The sequence below is a fragment of the Ammospiza nelsoni genome, chromosome 3, assembly GCF_027579445.1.
Source record: "Ammospiza nelsoni isolate bAmmNel1 chromosome 3, bAmmNel1.pri, whole genome shotgun sequence".
NCBI classification, from domain to species: Eukaryota; Metazoa; Chordata; class Aves; order Passeriformes; family Passerellidae; genus Ammospiza; species Ammospiza nelsoni.
In genome coordinates this window covers 65,553,861-65,567,002 of record NC_080635.1, presented here as the reverse complement: position 1 = coordinate 65,567,002, position 13,142 = coordinate 65,553,861, and the positions used below count along the sequence as shown (strand labels likewise).

The following is a 13,142-nucleotide window of genomic DNA, read 5'->3' as shown; positions in this document are numbered from 1 at the left end:
GAATGGAAAACCTGGGTATTACTTGGAACAGTGGTTGTTTTTGGGTTTCTCTCATAATCACTGTATACTCAACACGGCAAAAACATGATAGAATGAAAGCATCTCAAATCACTTATAAATCTTAATTATCACTGTCTGTGGCTATCAGCATTATCAAAGCCCTCCAAAACAACAGAGGTGCTTGAGTGAGGGTTTCCTCCAATCTCAGAATAGCTGATGTTCCATTTATTGTACCTAAACACGTATTTTCCAAGGCAGACAGCAATCTGGTTTTTGCTCAACAGTTTCTTTCCTCTGGGAGAGATATAAATGTATAGACATGTTTAGAATAATTACTATAATTGTTTACTAACATGTATATTCTTAAATTTTTAAATGGGAGGTGGCAGAAACTATATGACTCACCAGGAAGGGATGAGATATATGATATATGCTTGTTTTATTGAAATATAGTTATGGGGGAATGCATGGAATAAATCTTGCAATACAGAATGGGTTGTTTTAAAGAGGAAATTAATTTAGCACTCCCTGTTTAAGAGAGAGAAGAAGAAATGAGCTTAATTTGCAGCAGAGGCCATTTGGTGGGATATTCAGAAAACCTTTATGGGCATTGGGTGGAGCTGTCATGGAAGAGACTACAGAATGGCAACAGAAAATCCTCATCATTAGAAAGCTTCAGAGCAGATAATGAGAGCTCCTGCCAGGAAGGTCAAACACAGCCTTGATCCTCTCTTTGTATTTGATCTCCCATCCCATCCTGCATTTCTATGACCCCTATGAATTATCTCTGTTTTAAAACTAGCTTTTGTCTGTCTGTTGAAGACATCTTGCTTTCATCTGTTTCTGTTGACTCTGTGGTTATTTAACACATCATTACTATAATTTACAAAATAAGTCTCAAAAATATTCAAAGTGAATTCTCCCAGCTGTTTCCATTAATTTTAACAAAATTAATATTTTATCTTCCTTTAACAGAAAGGAAAAACAAGTTTCTTTAAAGCTTAATCTCATTTGAGGAAGAAAATGTGGGGTTTTTGTTTGATTTTAGTTTTATTTCCTTCCACTTCTAGGGTTTTTCTCTGAGGTTAAAATTTAAAAGTTTTCATTAGAAGTTTTCTATCAATACCAAGAAATAGGTTTCCCAAAGGTTATTGCAGTGAGCTGAAAAATAGAGATGCAACAGTGAAAAGTACAGCACGTAAAATAGAGAAATCACCCAAAAGAACAGAAATTTGATTCAGGCTTACATTTTCCATTAACAGAAAGGGAAGGATCCTGACAAGCCCAATAAATAGGTGGATTAAAAAATCATGAAGCAGATCTGCTGTATTTTACCAAACAAGTAGAAAAAGTTATATAAAATTATTTGCTCAGCTACATATTCTAGTATTTTGACTCTAAGAAGCACTTTTGAAACTTATCTGAGCATAATATTGAGATAGGAGTTGGGAAATCATTAAAATATTTGTAAATTCTATAACCCAGAGGCAAAAGTGATCTTGTGATGATCTCTGAATGCATTTTAAAACAATCTCCCTGATTATCCATGTCCTGTAAAGGAGTCCCTTGCAGATAATATTGTGAAACAAATTATGTTTCCCGTCTGAATTAGTTTGCTACTTTGTGTACTACAACCTGTCAAGTCTTTGCAGCTCTTTGCGCAGAAGATCCCTCAGCTCCAGCCGCTCCAGTATGATTTCACACTGTGTTCGGTACTGCTCCATTGGATTTTCTGGAAATGAAGTGTGTAAGGCATTGATGCCTCCAAGAAGTGCACCCCCCTATGGCACCAAGGAGATAAAAAAAAAAAAATAGGAAACTACCTTTATTATTAAACACCAAATTTAAACAACAGAGACATGTTAACTGAAATTCTCTCTTAGATATTTTAAAGCTTAAGGTAGCAAATATTTGCTATCTGTATCCACACAAATAATCCTATTAGATATGATCACATGGTCAAAATTGTCATAAACATAAAACAATTACATGATCAAGCCTGCAGTTTAGTCATACTTGTTTATTTCTATTGACACATGGAATGGGAAGTCCACCTAAAGCTTGAGAACATCATGACTGAAAATGAAAATTAAGATTGAAGATATTTTCCAAATATCTTGTAAAAATTGTGCCCATGTGAGGAATTTTTTTAACGGAAGAAGTTCTGACTGCTAGAAGTTTTAATTAGGTTTTCCTAATTTCTTAAAGGAAAAGACCTGGATATTAAGACTTGTCAACACAGTGTAAACTATTGGGCAGAAATATTTCTGAATAGCATTTTAAGAGTAACTTACTATTTGTGAATAATTCCAGTGAATTGTAATTGATTTTAATCTAGCACAGTTTTTGCTGTACCTTATAAAAATGAAGTTCATTTTTATTGGGAAAAGATCATCTGCTCAGTGATTTGTTCCACAACAAATAATCTAGAATAACTCTGTAGTTAATTGCTCTTTGGAAAAAAACACCTCACACCACAAACCCTCTATTTTGCCACAGAGTAGTTAGCATTTACCATTCCTGTCTAATCTATAAAGCTCAGTAGGTAATAAACAAAATATTGAGCAAAACACTGACAAAAGATAGTTGCTTTCAGACTGAGTACTGTCAACATGTGACCTAGGGACCCAATGGAAAAAAAGAAGACTGCGTGGTGGTATATCCTGAGGTATACAGCCATGGGCTACAAAAATGTGTTGCCCTCACTGACATTTCAGTCCTTTGCTTGCCCATCACAAGGAGCTTCTTTTAAATACTGTGTGTGCATGTGCAGTTCTAAGTGAACTGAAGACATCTGTGAAGTTTAATCCCTGTGCTGCAGCTCATGTCTCTGAGATACTGAGATATCATTTTGAGTAGAGGAAGGAAACCATATGACAAAACCACTGAAAACTGAGGGCAGAGGATCTTAAACAGAGAAAGCATTGCAAGAAAAGTTAGTGGAAAGGTGTAAAATGCCTAGGGATGGAAAGACAAATTATAAAAAGGAGTAAAAGGAAAGGGATTGGTAAGAGAATAAACCAAAGATGGAAACATGACCAAGAGAAGGAGGGAGATGATGCCAGCAATAGAAAATGAGGCAAAGAAACGATCAAGCCAGGGGGTTTGGAATATGCTCACAAAAACAAAGTAGGAAAGAGAAATATAAAGGTGAATTAGAGGGCAAAACAAAACAAAAAACTCCAATGAATTTGGTTGATGATAAAAATGTGATAGTCTTCCTTCCCAAGAGAGCTCACAAGAAATACCCAGTCACAGAAGAATTGTGAACTTCAATTTTATACTGGCAAGAACATGACTTATTGTAGAAGTTGCAAAGACAGTGGCAAAGAGGGAGTTTGCTGAGCTAAAAGGTGGCAGCCAGTCCTTCCAGAATGACACTGGCACTTCCTCATTTACAACTTCATTCTAGAGACTGACAATTAATCAACAAACAAAGGATGCATCTGTACAAAATGTTGTGGGTTTTTTTTTCCAGAGGAGGAATCTGTTTTTGAAAATAAATTTTGCATGCTACTTCTATATTTTTTTTAATAAAACAAATAAACAACTTCCTTCAAAAATAAACTACTTGAGTGATTTTTCATACTTATCAGAAGGAAAGTAAAATCTGACCTTAAATAGCAAATCTCAAATTTGCATTTTCCTAGCAAAAATGAACATGTTTGCCTACTTGCTCTTCAGAAGCTAAGAACGGAGCAAAGATGGTAAGCATACCAAATACCGCCAGGTAATCTTCTGCAGTCATAATTCAGGCAAATTTCTCACTGACTCTTATTAGACAAAAACTTGTTACACCATGCAGTGGGTTCAACCTGCCCAGGTCAACCTGCAGCCCTCAAGGGCAAGACAGTATAAAAATGAAACAGTGACCCACAGTTGAAACAATTCTTTTACATTCACCTGTCCTGATCAGGTAGAGAGACACACAGGGGATACATTCATTATTATTATTTTTATTATATACATAAGTTTCCCTTTTTGATCTGTTACAAAAAAAAAAAAAAAATCAGTATTGCAGAGTTCTTATATTCAAAACCATATTAATTTGAAACCACTGTCCCATCAATTTTCCATCCAGTTAATTACAGGTTTAATTACAGCTAATGAAGACTAATGTGGTATCTTCTGCAGTTTCAACAGCTTCATATTTTAACTTTGATGCAGTGCTGTCATTGAAAAGCTGAGTTCTTCAAAACAGTGCAAGATGAAGTGCAGCAGACAGTGAAATAATTTTCCTACTTAATAAGGTCAGGCCCTGTAGTATTTTTGAGATAAATTCCATTTGTAACGTTGTGCAATAGATTATCTGTGGCACAAACTGCAATTATCTCTCAACCCTCACTGAAAGGAAAGGGGAGATCACAAGTGCCTACCTGCCATGACTTGTGCATCTATCCTGAAGAGCTTTGTCTCAAAAAAAGGAGAATATCTACTTCCACAAAGGTCTTTCTGGCCTATCAAACTAATAGGCGCTCGGTAAAACTGTTTTAATTTGAAAATATTCAAATCAACCTATAGAGGAATATAGGAAATGCCATTTTGGATCAGTCAGCTGAGTAGAGGAGAACACCATCTCTGACAGAGCCAAACACAAACATTTCAGATATGCTAAAAACCCCCATATAAAACTTTGGATAATCTGCTTATGGTAATTTTTTTCCTACTCCAAAACCTGAAGATTTATTTATTTAAAAAATATTCTGTCTGAAGTAATAGTCTCCATATCATTTTCCATATTTCTACTAAAAAAACCCCTTCTTCAGATTCACGTTTCTTTTACTAATTCTAAATGTGCTGCTTTTTCAACATCCTAATAACAATATTGCAGTAAACTAAAATCTAACCCTTTACATTTTTTCAATGCCCTTTTGCATAGAAACATTACATAAATCCATGTGATAACTGGATTGCATGATTTACAGACCAACCAAAATTTTGGAATTTTAAGGTTTCTAAGAATAAAATTTGTCTTCTAAGTGTTCTGAGTTTTACTATTATTACCAAAATAGTTTAAAATTATTTAATGGCAAAATAAATTGTAAGTCTAGGAAACTGTTTAAACTTGCTCCAAAGAATGATTTGGTTGTCTCATACCTAATTAATGAGTGACTATATAAGATCATGGAGTAAAACCTATCAGAGGCTATTAAACACAGTGATATATACACAATTTCTGCCTCAAAATGTCTTTAAAATGTCTTTAGAACCAAAAGCCAACAGTGTGCCAAAACTTCACTTAGACTGCATAGCCTAGAAAAAGGGTAGCAGGCCCTTATCCTAACCCAGATTTTTCAGTATAATCTCTGTTTAAGGATTTTAACAATCAAGATGAACTAAAAAAGACTTGTCAAGGTCTCTGATTGCCTACTTTGCATGAATCCATAAAATCCTTTCCAAAGAGAAGAAGGGAGCTGGCACATGTCTACATGTAAAACTCAATCCCTTAAATGCGGTATTGCAGCAATGGCAATGTCTTCAGGAAACCTTACCTGCATAGAAGATTCCATCACTGACACTACAGTTACAGCATCTTCCAAAGTCACAGTATCCCTAAACATCAACCGGGCATGAGCTATCAAACATAAATGGGTGCAAGTGTTACCAAAGTCAAAAAACAATTTTTTGGTTTTTTTTAATACAAGGAACAAGATATTCAAATTTCTTCAGCCCTCAAACACTCATGCATGGGCATAACTTAAAAATAAATACAATGATTTTGATTTCAATGTCAGTTTCAACAGAAACTGGAAGGATTTATTTTTCTAGTGAACAATGGGGTATAATTTTCAAATTGCAGTTACAGTGACAGAATAAAGATGCTTAAAATTCTGCAGTTAAAATATGTAAAGGGCTGGATATCACACAGGTGTGATATGAAACAACCTTATCAACATAGGTGTATGCGATCCCCATAGAGTGAAAAATAAGGTCAAACTTTCATCGCAGGTCAGAAAAAAATTTATTCTTCTACCTGGTCTGTGTCAGAGATTTGGTATTATTTAAAATGCTTTTATCTACAATAGCGTTATTTTTTTCTTCATTCTCTGTCTTCCTTAAGCAGAATAAAAGTGATTTTTGTAAAGATTTATAATGCAAATAACTTGCCACATGAAGCCTTTTTCCTAATTGGCCATGGAAGCACACTCAGTTCTTATTCAGCAATAGAAACAGACAGGTTAATTAATACCATTTAAATAATACTTTGAAAGAACAAAATCCTACTAAAAGCCCCAATCTCATGAAGTGATAAGAAGGGAAGAAACACTGAATGGGAAAATTACATGTGAATCTTGAAAAATTAGGAATGTCTTTTACTTTAATGGAGAATGTATTTCCCTCAAAATAGAGAACAAAACACAAATATCTAAGGTAGGAGGCGCTACACTTCCATTTATGCTTGCTATACAAAATAAACATCCTTTTAAATTCATCCTGAAAATATTGAGATGCCATTTTATAAAATGAAACCATTTTACAAAATAAAATAAGCATAGACTTATGGCTTCCTTCGAATTAATTTTTTATAAATGAAATATGACTTGAACTCAGAGTTGGAAATTTTAGAATTGTATGGCAAAATATGGGCTTGACAACTAATACTTCAGGAAACAAAAATTATGTTATCTTTTATGTGATATTAATTTCAGGATTATTAATACTTATAAAAAATGCTTATTTTGTTATATTAATTTCAGAGCAGAAGCAAATATTTGCCTCAAATACAACAAGTAAATCCTGAGATTCCCTCTCATAAAGACACATAATTTCTGAGATTTTTCTCTTCAATGTGACTTCTTCCAGAGGTTTTAATATTTATTATATACATGAGAATGTCAAAATTAAAACTGGTTTTGACAGTCTAAATGAAACATCCTTTCTCACACTCAAAATCTCCAACCCCGAGGTTCTTTAGATGAGGAGGATAAAACAAAATCATACAAGAATCACCTCTCCCTACCTCCACGGAAAAGCTGCTGCTCTGCTTACTGGCTATAATTATACTGTTCTATTCCTTTCATAAAGGTTAATTGTTAGCCTAAAAATAGAAATGCCAAGGCCTTACCTTCTGCAAGGCGTATCAGGCTCTCCAGCAGGCGGATGGTGGTGCGGGCAGCGTTCCTGCAGTCACTCTGACGCTGCATCTGATAGTAGCGAACAAGGATCAGGTTGCTCTCGTCAGACAATTTTGGCTGTATGCTTTTTATAAGGCAGAAGTAGGTCTTCATCCTTTCCATGCTCCACAGCTTCTCTGATTTGCTTGGGCAGCCTGCATTACAACACCCTTGTCAGTAATTCTATAACAACAGGCATCAAGCTTCTTCCTAAGAACGCCTGCTAAACAGACAGCTGACTATGAAAAATACATTACTGTACTTTTGGGGCACACTGGCTGTCTGTACACCAGTCCTCAAGGACTTGGTCAGATTCCAGTGCAGAATTTTACACACCACCCGATCCCTCCCCTATCAAAATCCACAGTAAAGCCTCCAGTAATTTCTAGAGAACTGCTGTCAGCCTCACTGCCCACCATATGGTACAGGCAGTGCCAAGTGCTCAGGAGCTCCTTAAAATGAAAGATGCTACATGAGTGTATGCACATCCTCTGGCTGTTTTACCTACTCTGTTGGAGCCAAGAGCTACCTGCCATATTCTGAACCTTTTTTGTAGGGAAACATTTTGGAAGGGAAAGGAAGCTAGCTGAAGAAGCTCCCTCTAACCACTTCTTCTGTAAAGGGGACTGAAGCCATGTTCCATGATGTGGATGGGGAAGGGGCTGGTCAGAATCAAATCACACTGCCTTCCCTCATTCCAGAGCACAAAGCTCCACATGGGGAATGGTATTGCTCATTCTTTGGGCCCTGCAGCACATGCATCTCTGAGCTATTCTGCCTGAATCAAGTTTCTGATTAATAGTACAATTGCAAGGCATGTAGGACCTGCAGATCAAACACTGTAAAGGTCTGAGATGGAAACAATCCACTTACTGAGCAGCCTGGGCTGAAATCTCTTCTAAATGATCCCAGAGTAAAAGTAGAGGGTTCTCAGCTCACCCCTCTTAATTAATTAGTGATCTACTTGAAGAACAACCATACAGCAGAAAACCACCATGACAAAAATAAAAACACTGATTAATTTGAAAGATTCAAGAATAGCAAACTAAAAAATGGAGAAAAAACAAACAAACAAACAAAAAAAACTCCAAACAAACAAGCAACAAAAGCAGAAACCAACCAACCAAAAAAAAAAAAACCAAAACACTCCACAAAAACCCCAACCCAGCCTTCTGATTTAAAAAGACTACTCTTACCTTTATTTTGCAAGATGAAGGATGAAATTATGTGGTCCCATTCCTCATTCTTTGTATCTAACAATACTAAAACCAGGTCAAATCTGCTCAGCAGGGGACTGCCAAGAGCTATGTTGACAGAGACAGACTCATTGGGGTCATAATGGCCTTTAGGGTTTGTTGCTGCCAGGATGGTTGTCCTCGTGCTAAGCTTGCACACCAAGCTAGAGAAAGGTATGGTGAACATTATGGTTGAATTAAATTGGAGAGGGAAAAGGATTCCAAAGCTTTTAAAAACTTTTGTGGTTTTATCCCATAAAGAGCCCATCTTATCTTGAAAGACCATAAGAGCTAAACAATGTACACAATTATTGTATTAATATTTATTATATGTACAGCACTTTTCAGTCAGAGAATAGCAACTAGACAGACAGTGATCTGGATACCAAAAGGCACCAACCAACATTGCCACAAATAATCTCTGTGTACAGCTAGATCCTTAAATAGTGAAAACCAACACTACTTTTCAGAAATAAATATTGCATTGCAGGATTGTACAATATACTAACACTTTTGAATGCTGGGAAGCAACACTTTTGCTTAATTCATATTTTAAGACAGCAAAATAAAATGTGACACGAATGTATGTTTTGTTCCTGTGTATAAACAAGAATATGAATCCAAGTTAGCAGTGATGGCAGCCATACCAACTGAAACAGCCATTTTCCACTCTTAACCATGATCTCCTAGCATGTGCTTGTAGATGTGGGGAGAGATTATTTTTACTCTAGTAGTCCAAATGCACTCCTTTTGGGTAAGGCAGCAGTAGAAGCATTCTAACTTTGGTTTGTCACTGAGCTATTTCTAGCCAGCTCCTGAGTAACTGCTGCCTCACGTCCAAAGTTCTTCTGTAACTGGGAGGAAGGACCACAGATCTTCCACTGGCTTATACCCAACAGGAAAAAAAACTTATTCTCCCATGCACCAGAATAAGTCCTAAATTAACAAGGTGCTTAACCTATGTGTGCTAAGTTACTATTAAAAAAATCCTCATTATATGTAGTCCTTAAAAGTGAGCAACTGGGCATCTATGTGTAAGTTAACAAACTGTGTTTGGGTCTATCATATCCAAACAACTGCAACAAGGAACTCAGCTTAAATATGTCCCTGTCTCACTAAGGATACAAGACCATATTGATCCCAAGCATTTGTGCCCAGCTGGCAAAGGCTGGTAGTTACCCAGGTGAGAGCAACATTACCCTGAGATTAGCTCAGTTGGTAAGAGCAGGGTGCTAAAAACACCAAAGTTGTGGGTTTAATCCCCACACAGGCCATTCACTTAAGAATTGGATTTGATTATTCTTGTGGGTTCCTTTCAGCTCAGAATATTATGTGATTATTTGTCTGCTGTCTGATGAAGAGGATGGAGATGCTCACAATAAGGGAAGGATATGATCACTTAGAGGAGCCAAGATGTGACTGGAACAAGAGCTGAGTGGAAGGTGATGAGAAGGAATGTGGAAAAGGTGATGCCTTTTAAGTAGCAGAGATTTCAGAAATACCAGCCAGGAAATCATTTGGGCCTGAATAAGAGCTGCATATGACTGACAAATTGAAATATGAGCTCAAAGATCCAAGCGGTGGGCGGGGGTAGTGGGGGAGATAAAAAATTTGAACACACACCACTTTGAAAAAAGAAAGGGAGGAACTTAAAGTTACCAGGAGTTTATAGTTATGCCATACCCAGTTTACAAAATTCAGCAGCCTGAAAATCTCCTGATGTGCTTTGGTTACCAAGCAATATTGCCGGATTTTAGAGGACAGGAGGACATAGCCTCAAGCTGTGCCAGGAGAGGTTCAGGTTGGACATCAGGAAGAATTTCTTCACTGAAAAAGTGGCTGCCCAGTGAGGGGGTGGAGTCATCATCCCTGAAGGTGCTCAAGAATTGACTGGACATGGCACTTAGTGCCATGGTCTAGTTGACAAGGTGGTGATCAGTCATAGGCTGGAGTTGATGAACTTTGAGGTCTTTTCCAAACTTAATGACTCTGTGATTTTGTGATTTTGGAAAAACAAAGCCCCACTTTCTGAGTTGCAACAAAAAAAGTCACAAAGCTTCTCATTTCACATAGGATTATTCAACCACTTGCAACAAAGGGCAAGAAAAAAGACGCAAAGTCTTTGTAGAAAAGTGCCCTGGCCTGTAGCAGTAGATTGAAAACCCAGCAGTGAAGAGGGTATGTATTTATTCTGATTGCTTGCAGCCCCTGGTCTAGGGCACTGTCCTATGAAATGCTGACTTGTCCAGTTTAGGAATATTGTTGACAACAAAACTATTGCATACATTGAAGAGAACAGATATGTTTAATCAGCATCCCTCCAACATGTAAGTACAAGAGAAAAATCTCATGTTGTTTTCTCACATGTGCTAACATGCCACTTACCCTGCCTTTGCAACACTGATGGTTTGTTGCTCCATTGCCTCATGGATACTGGTCCTGTCATGTTCCTTGATACTGTTGAACTCATCAATGCAACAGAGGCCTCCATCTGCAAGCACCAGTGCTCCAGCTTCCAAATTCCACTCCCCAAATTCCTTCACAGCAGTCACTGTCAAACCTGAAGAATACTTCAGTCAGTCTCTCCCTTAAAATGCAAGAGTAAATTTGAGTGAAAGAAAGGGGCCCAGCACAGTGGCTTGAGCCATGGGCAGAGGGCAAACCAGCAGGAAAGATCCATCATATACTTCCACCATGTAATTTAACTCACTTTACAGCTACCAGCAAGCAATCCCACTAGTGCTGAGGTGGGTTAGCCTGGAGCTGTGGAGCAGATTCTGCTAAGCTTCCCATGCTTGGATTGTGACTTGTTTTAGAACTTTGTTAAATGAACAAAAGGAATTAGCATACAAAGACTAGATCTGACAGATCATAATGAAAATTGGGGCAAAGATTGCAAAATTATAGAACAGACCCATTCAGGTCCTACTCCACATCAGCTACTAAAATGGACAGAAATTTTGGAGCTGCAAAGCAAAGCTTGGAAAAAAAAATATATTTCAATTGTCATTTAGCTCATGGCCCCAGAAAGTGGAGCCAAATTCTTTCTTTAAACTAAGGAAATTAAATTTCTTTATGAGTTTTTGGTTTCCTCTAAGCATTAAGCAAAAATGAAAATCCAAAGATGACCAAGGATGAAATGGGGGAAGAAATAAAAAAGAAAAGGAAGAAATAAAAAAACACTGGGTGGATAGCTAGTCAAAACCCCTGCATAACTGTGGAAACGGCCACTCGTTAGCAAGTATGTGCAGCTACCTCCAATCCTTCTATTCCCTATTTCCCCACTTCTTCTCTATCTTTAGCCCTTCTTTTCCATTCCAGTGTTCAGCCCAAAATATCCTAGTAGTTGACAAGCTGCAACCAGCCTAAAATCTCCTGGAATTCTATGGGAAAATCTGAACAAGAATTCCCCCTGTTTCACCATTTGGCTCAAGGCTGCAAAGACGTTCTTATAACTGTGTGGTCCACCACGGCACCTATTTGTTTGCAAATGACCAGCAAAAAGTTACTGGAATTAAATGCTTCCTGACGACATAATATGTACTTCAAATTCTAATAAGGAATCTGCTCCACTACATCCAATCTTTCTTAGTTTTCCTGGACTATGTGCCGAACACCATGGGCAATCAATCACACTGCAGAGTTACAGAAACACAGAGTACCAGGCAGTACGAGAGCCTGGCTGCGCATTTATTTCTGAATATTCTGTGGTGAGGGTACACAACGTGCACCCCTAGAGCCACAGGCACTTTCTGCTCTCCCCCCGAGCCGTGAGGGACATTAGTGGCTCTGCAGTGCTGTGTGTCTGTCACTGTCTCTGCAGTGTCACTCTGTGCATGGCAGCCATGAGATGGCCTCTGCTGCAGGCTCCTGCCGCCACACAAGATGGCCTCCCCTGCTGCACTGCGCACAGGGCCCTCTCACCGGCAATGCTGCTGTGCAGGTAAAATGTCCTGTCTTGTAGCACTTCAGGGCACATGAGCCTTCTACAAACAGAGGAAGGGGATGGCTTCCTGACAGGCATGCTTGCCTCCCTGCACAGCCCCTCTGGGGTGGCCTCTCCAGCAGCAGCCCCCAGGGCCCTGCAGACAGCCTGTCCCCCCCGGGGCACCCCCCATCCAAGGCTGCTGTGCTCAGGGGCTCTATCCCAGCCAGACAGAGCATGGTCCTCTATCCCAGCATGGATATCCCTTGCTAGTGGCCAAGAGGTCCCTGCTGTGGGCTGCAGGCTTGGGCTCACGAGCCTGGCACCAGTGCCCAGCCCCACTGCCCTGAGCTGGGGGTGCTCCTGGCACCCGAGATACCACCAGCACCCAGGACAATCAGTACAGAAACAGGAAGATAAAAACCCAACAAACAAAGCATAACAAAAACCCAAAGGGCTGAAATGGGCCCAAAACTGAAAGTGCTCCTGCACACATGGTGGAGCCCCACAGGCAAGATGGTTTAGCCTGTAAGTGAATCACTGCTTTCTTTCACATTCTTCTTAGGGGATGCTGAAAGCACCTTCCTACTTGATTAGACTTGTTTTGTGCATTCTGACAGCAAAAGTGCTTGTTCTGGGAGGTGTTGGGAACAATTTCATCATGAGCGCTGGACTAAAAGTAGTTTTTCACTCTTCCCAAGCTGCCAGCGTTGCAGTTGCTGTTTATACAATACTGCACAATCTTAGCATATAAAAAACCACTTAGGATTCTTTTAAACAATACTGAGTCTTCCCTTTAATAACTAAGGTAAACAAAACTATAAAATGAGCTCTAGTTGCAGTTTTTTGTCTTGTTGAGATACAGCG

At 38.6% G+C, this 13,142-nt stretch overlaps 1 protein-coding gene across 1 annotated transcript in view; it reads right to left on the bottom strand.

Annotated features, from left to right (window-relative positions):
• MCM9 (minichromosome maintenance 9 homologous recombination repair factor) overlaps positions 1–13,142 on the bottom strand; it is a 47,010-nt gene that overhangs the window by 2,516 nt on the left and 31,352 nt on the right. Inside the window, exons 7-11 of the mRNA XM_059467841.1 lie at positions 10,736–10,910; positions 8,312–8,514; positions 7,067–7,270; positions 5,493–5,575; positions 1,636–1,781 (exon numbers count right to left, since the gene is read on the bottom strand). Coding sequence (XP_059323824.1) covers positions 1,636–1,781; positions 5,493–5,575; positions 7,067–7,270; positions 8,312–8,514; positions 10,736–10,910 — 811 coding nt within the window. The remainder of the gene's footprint in view (positions 1–1,635; positions 1,782–5,492; positions 5,576–7,066; positions 7,271–8,311; positions 8,515–10,735; positions 10,911–13,142) is intronic.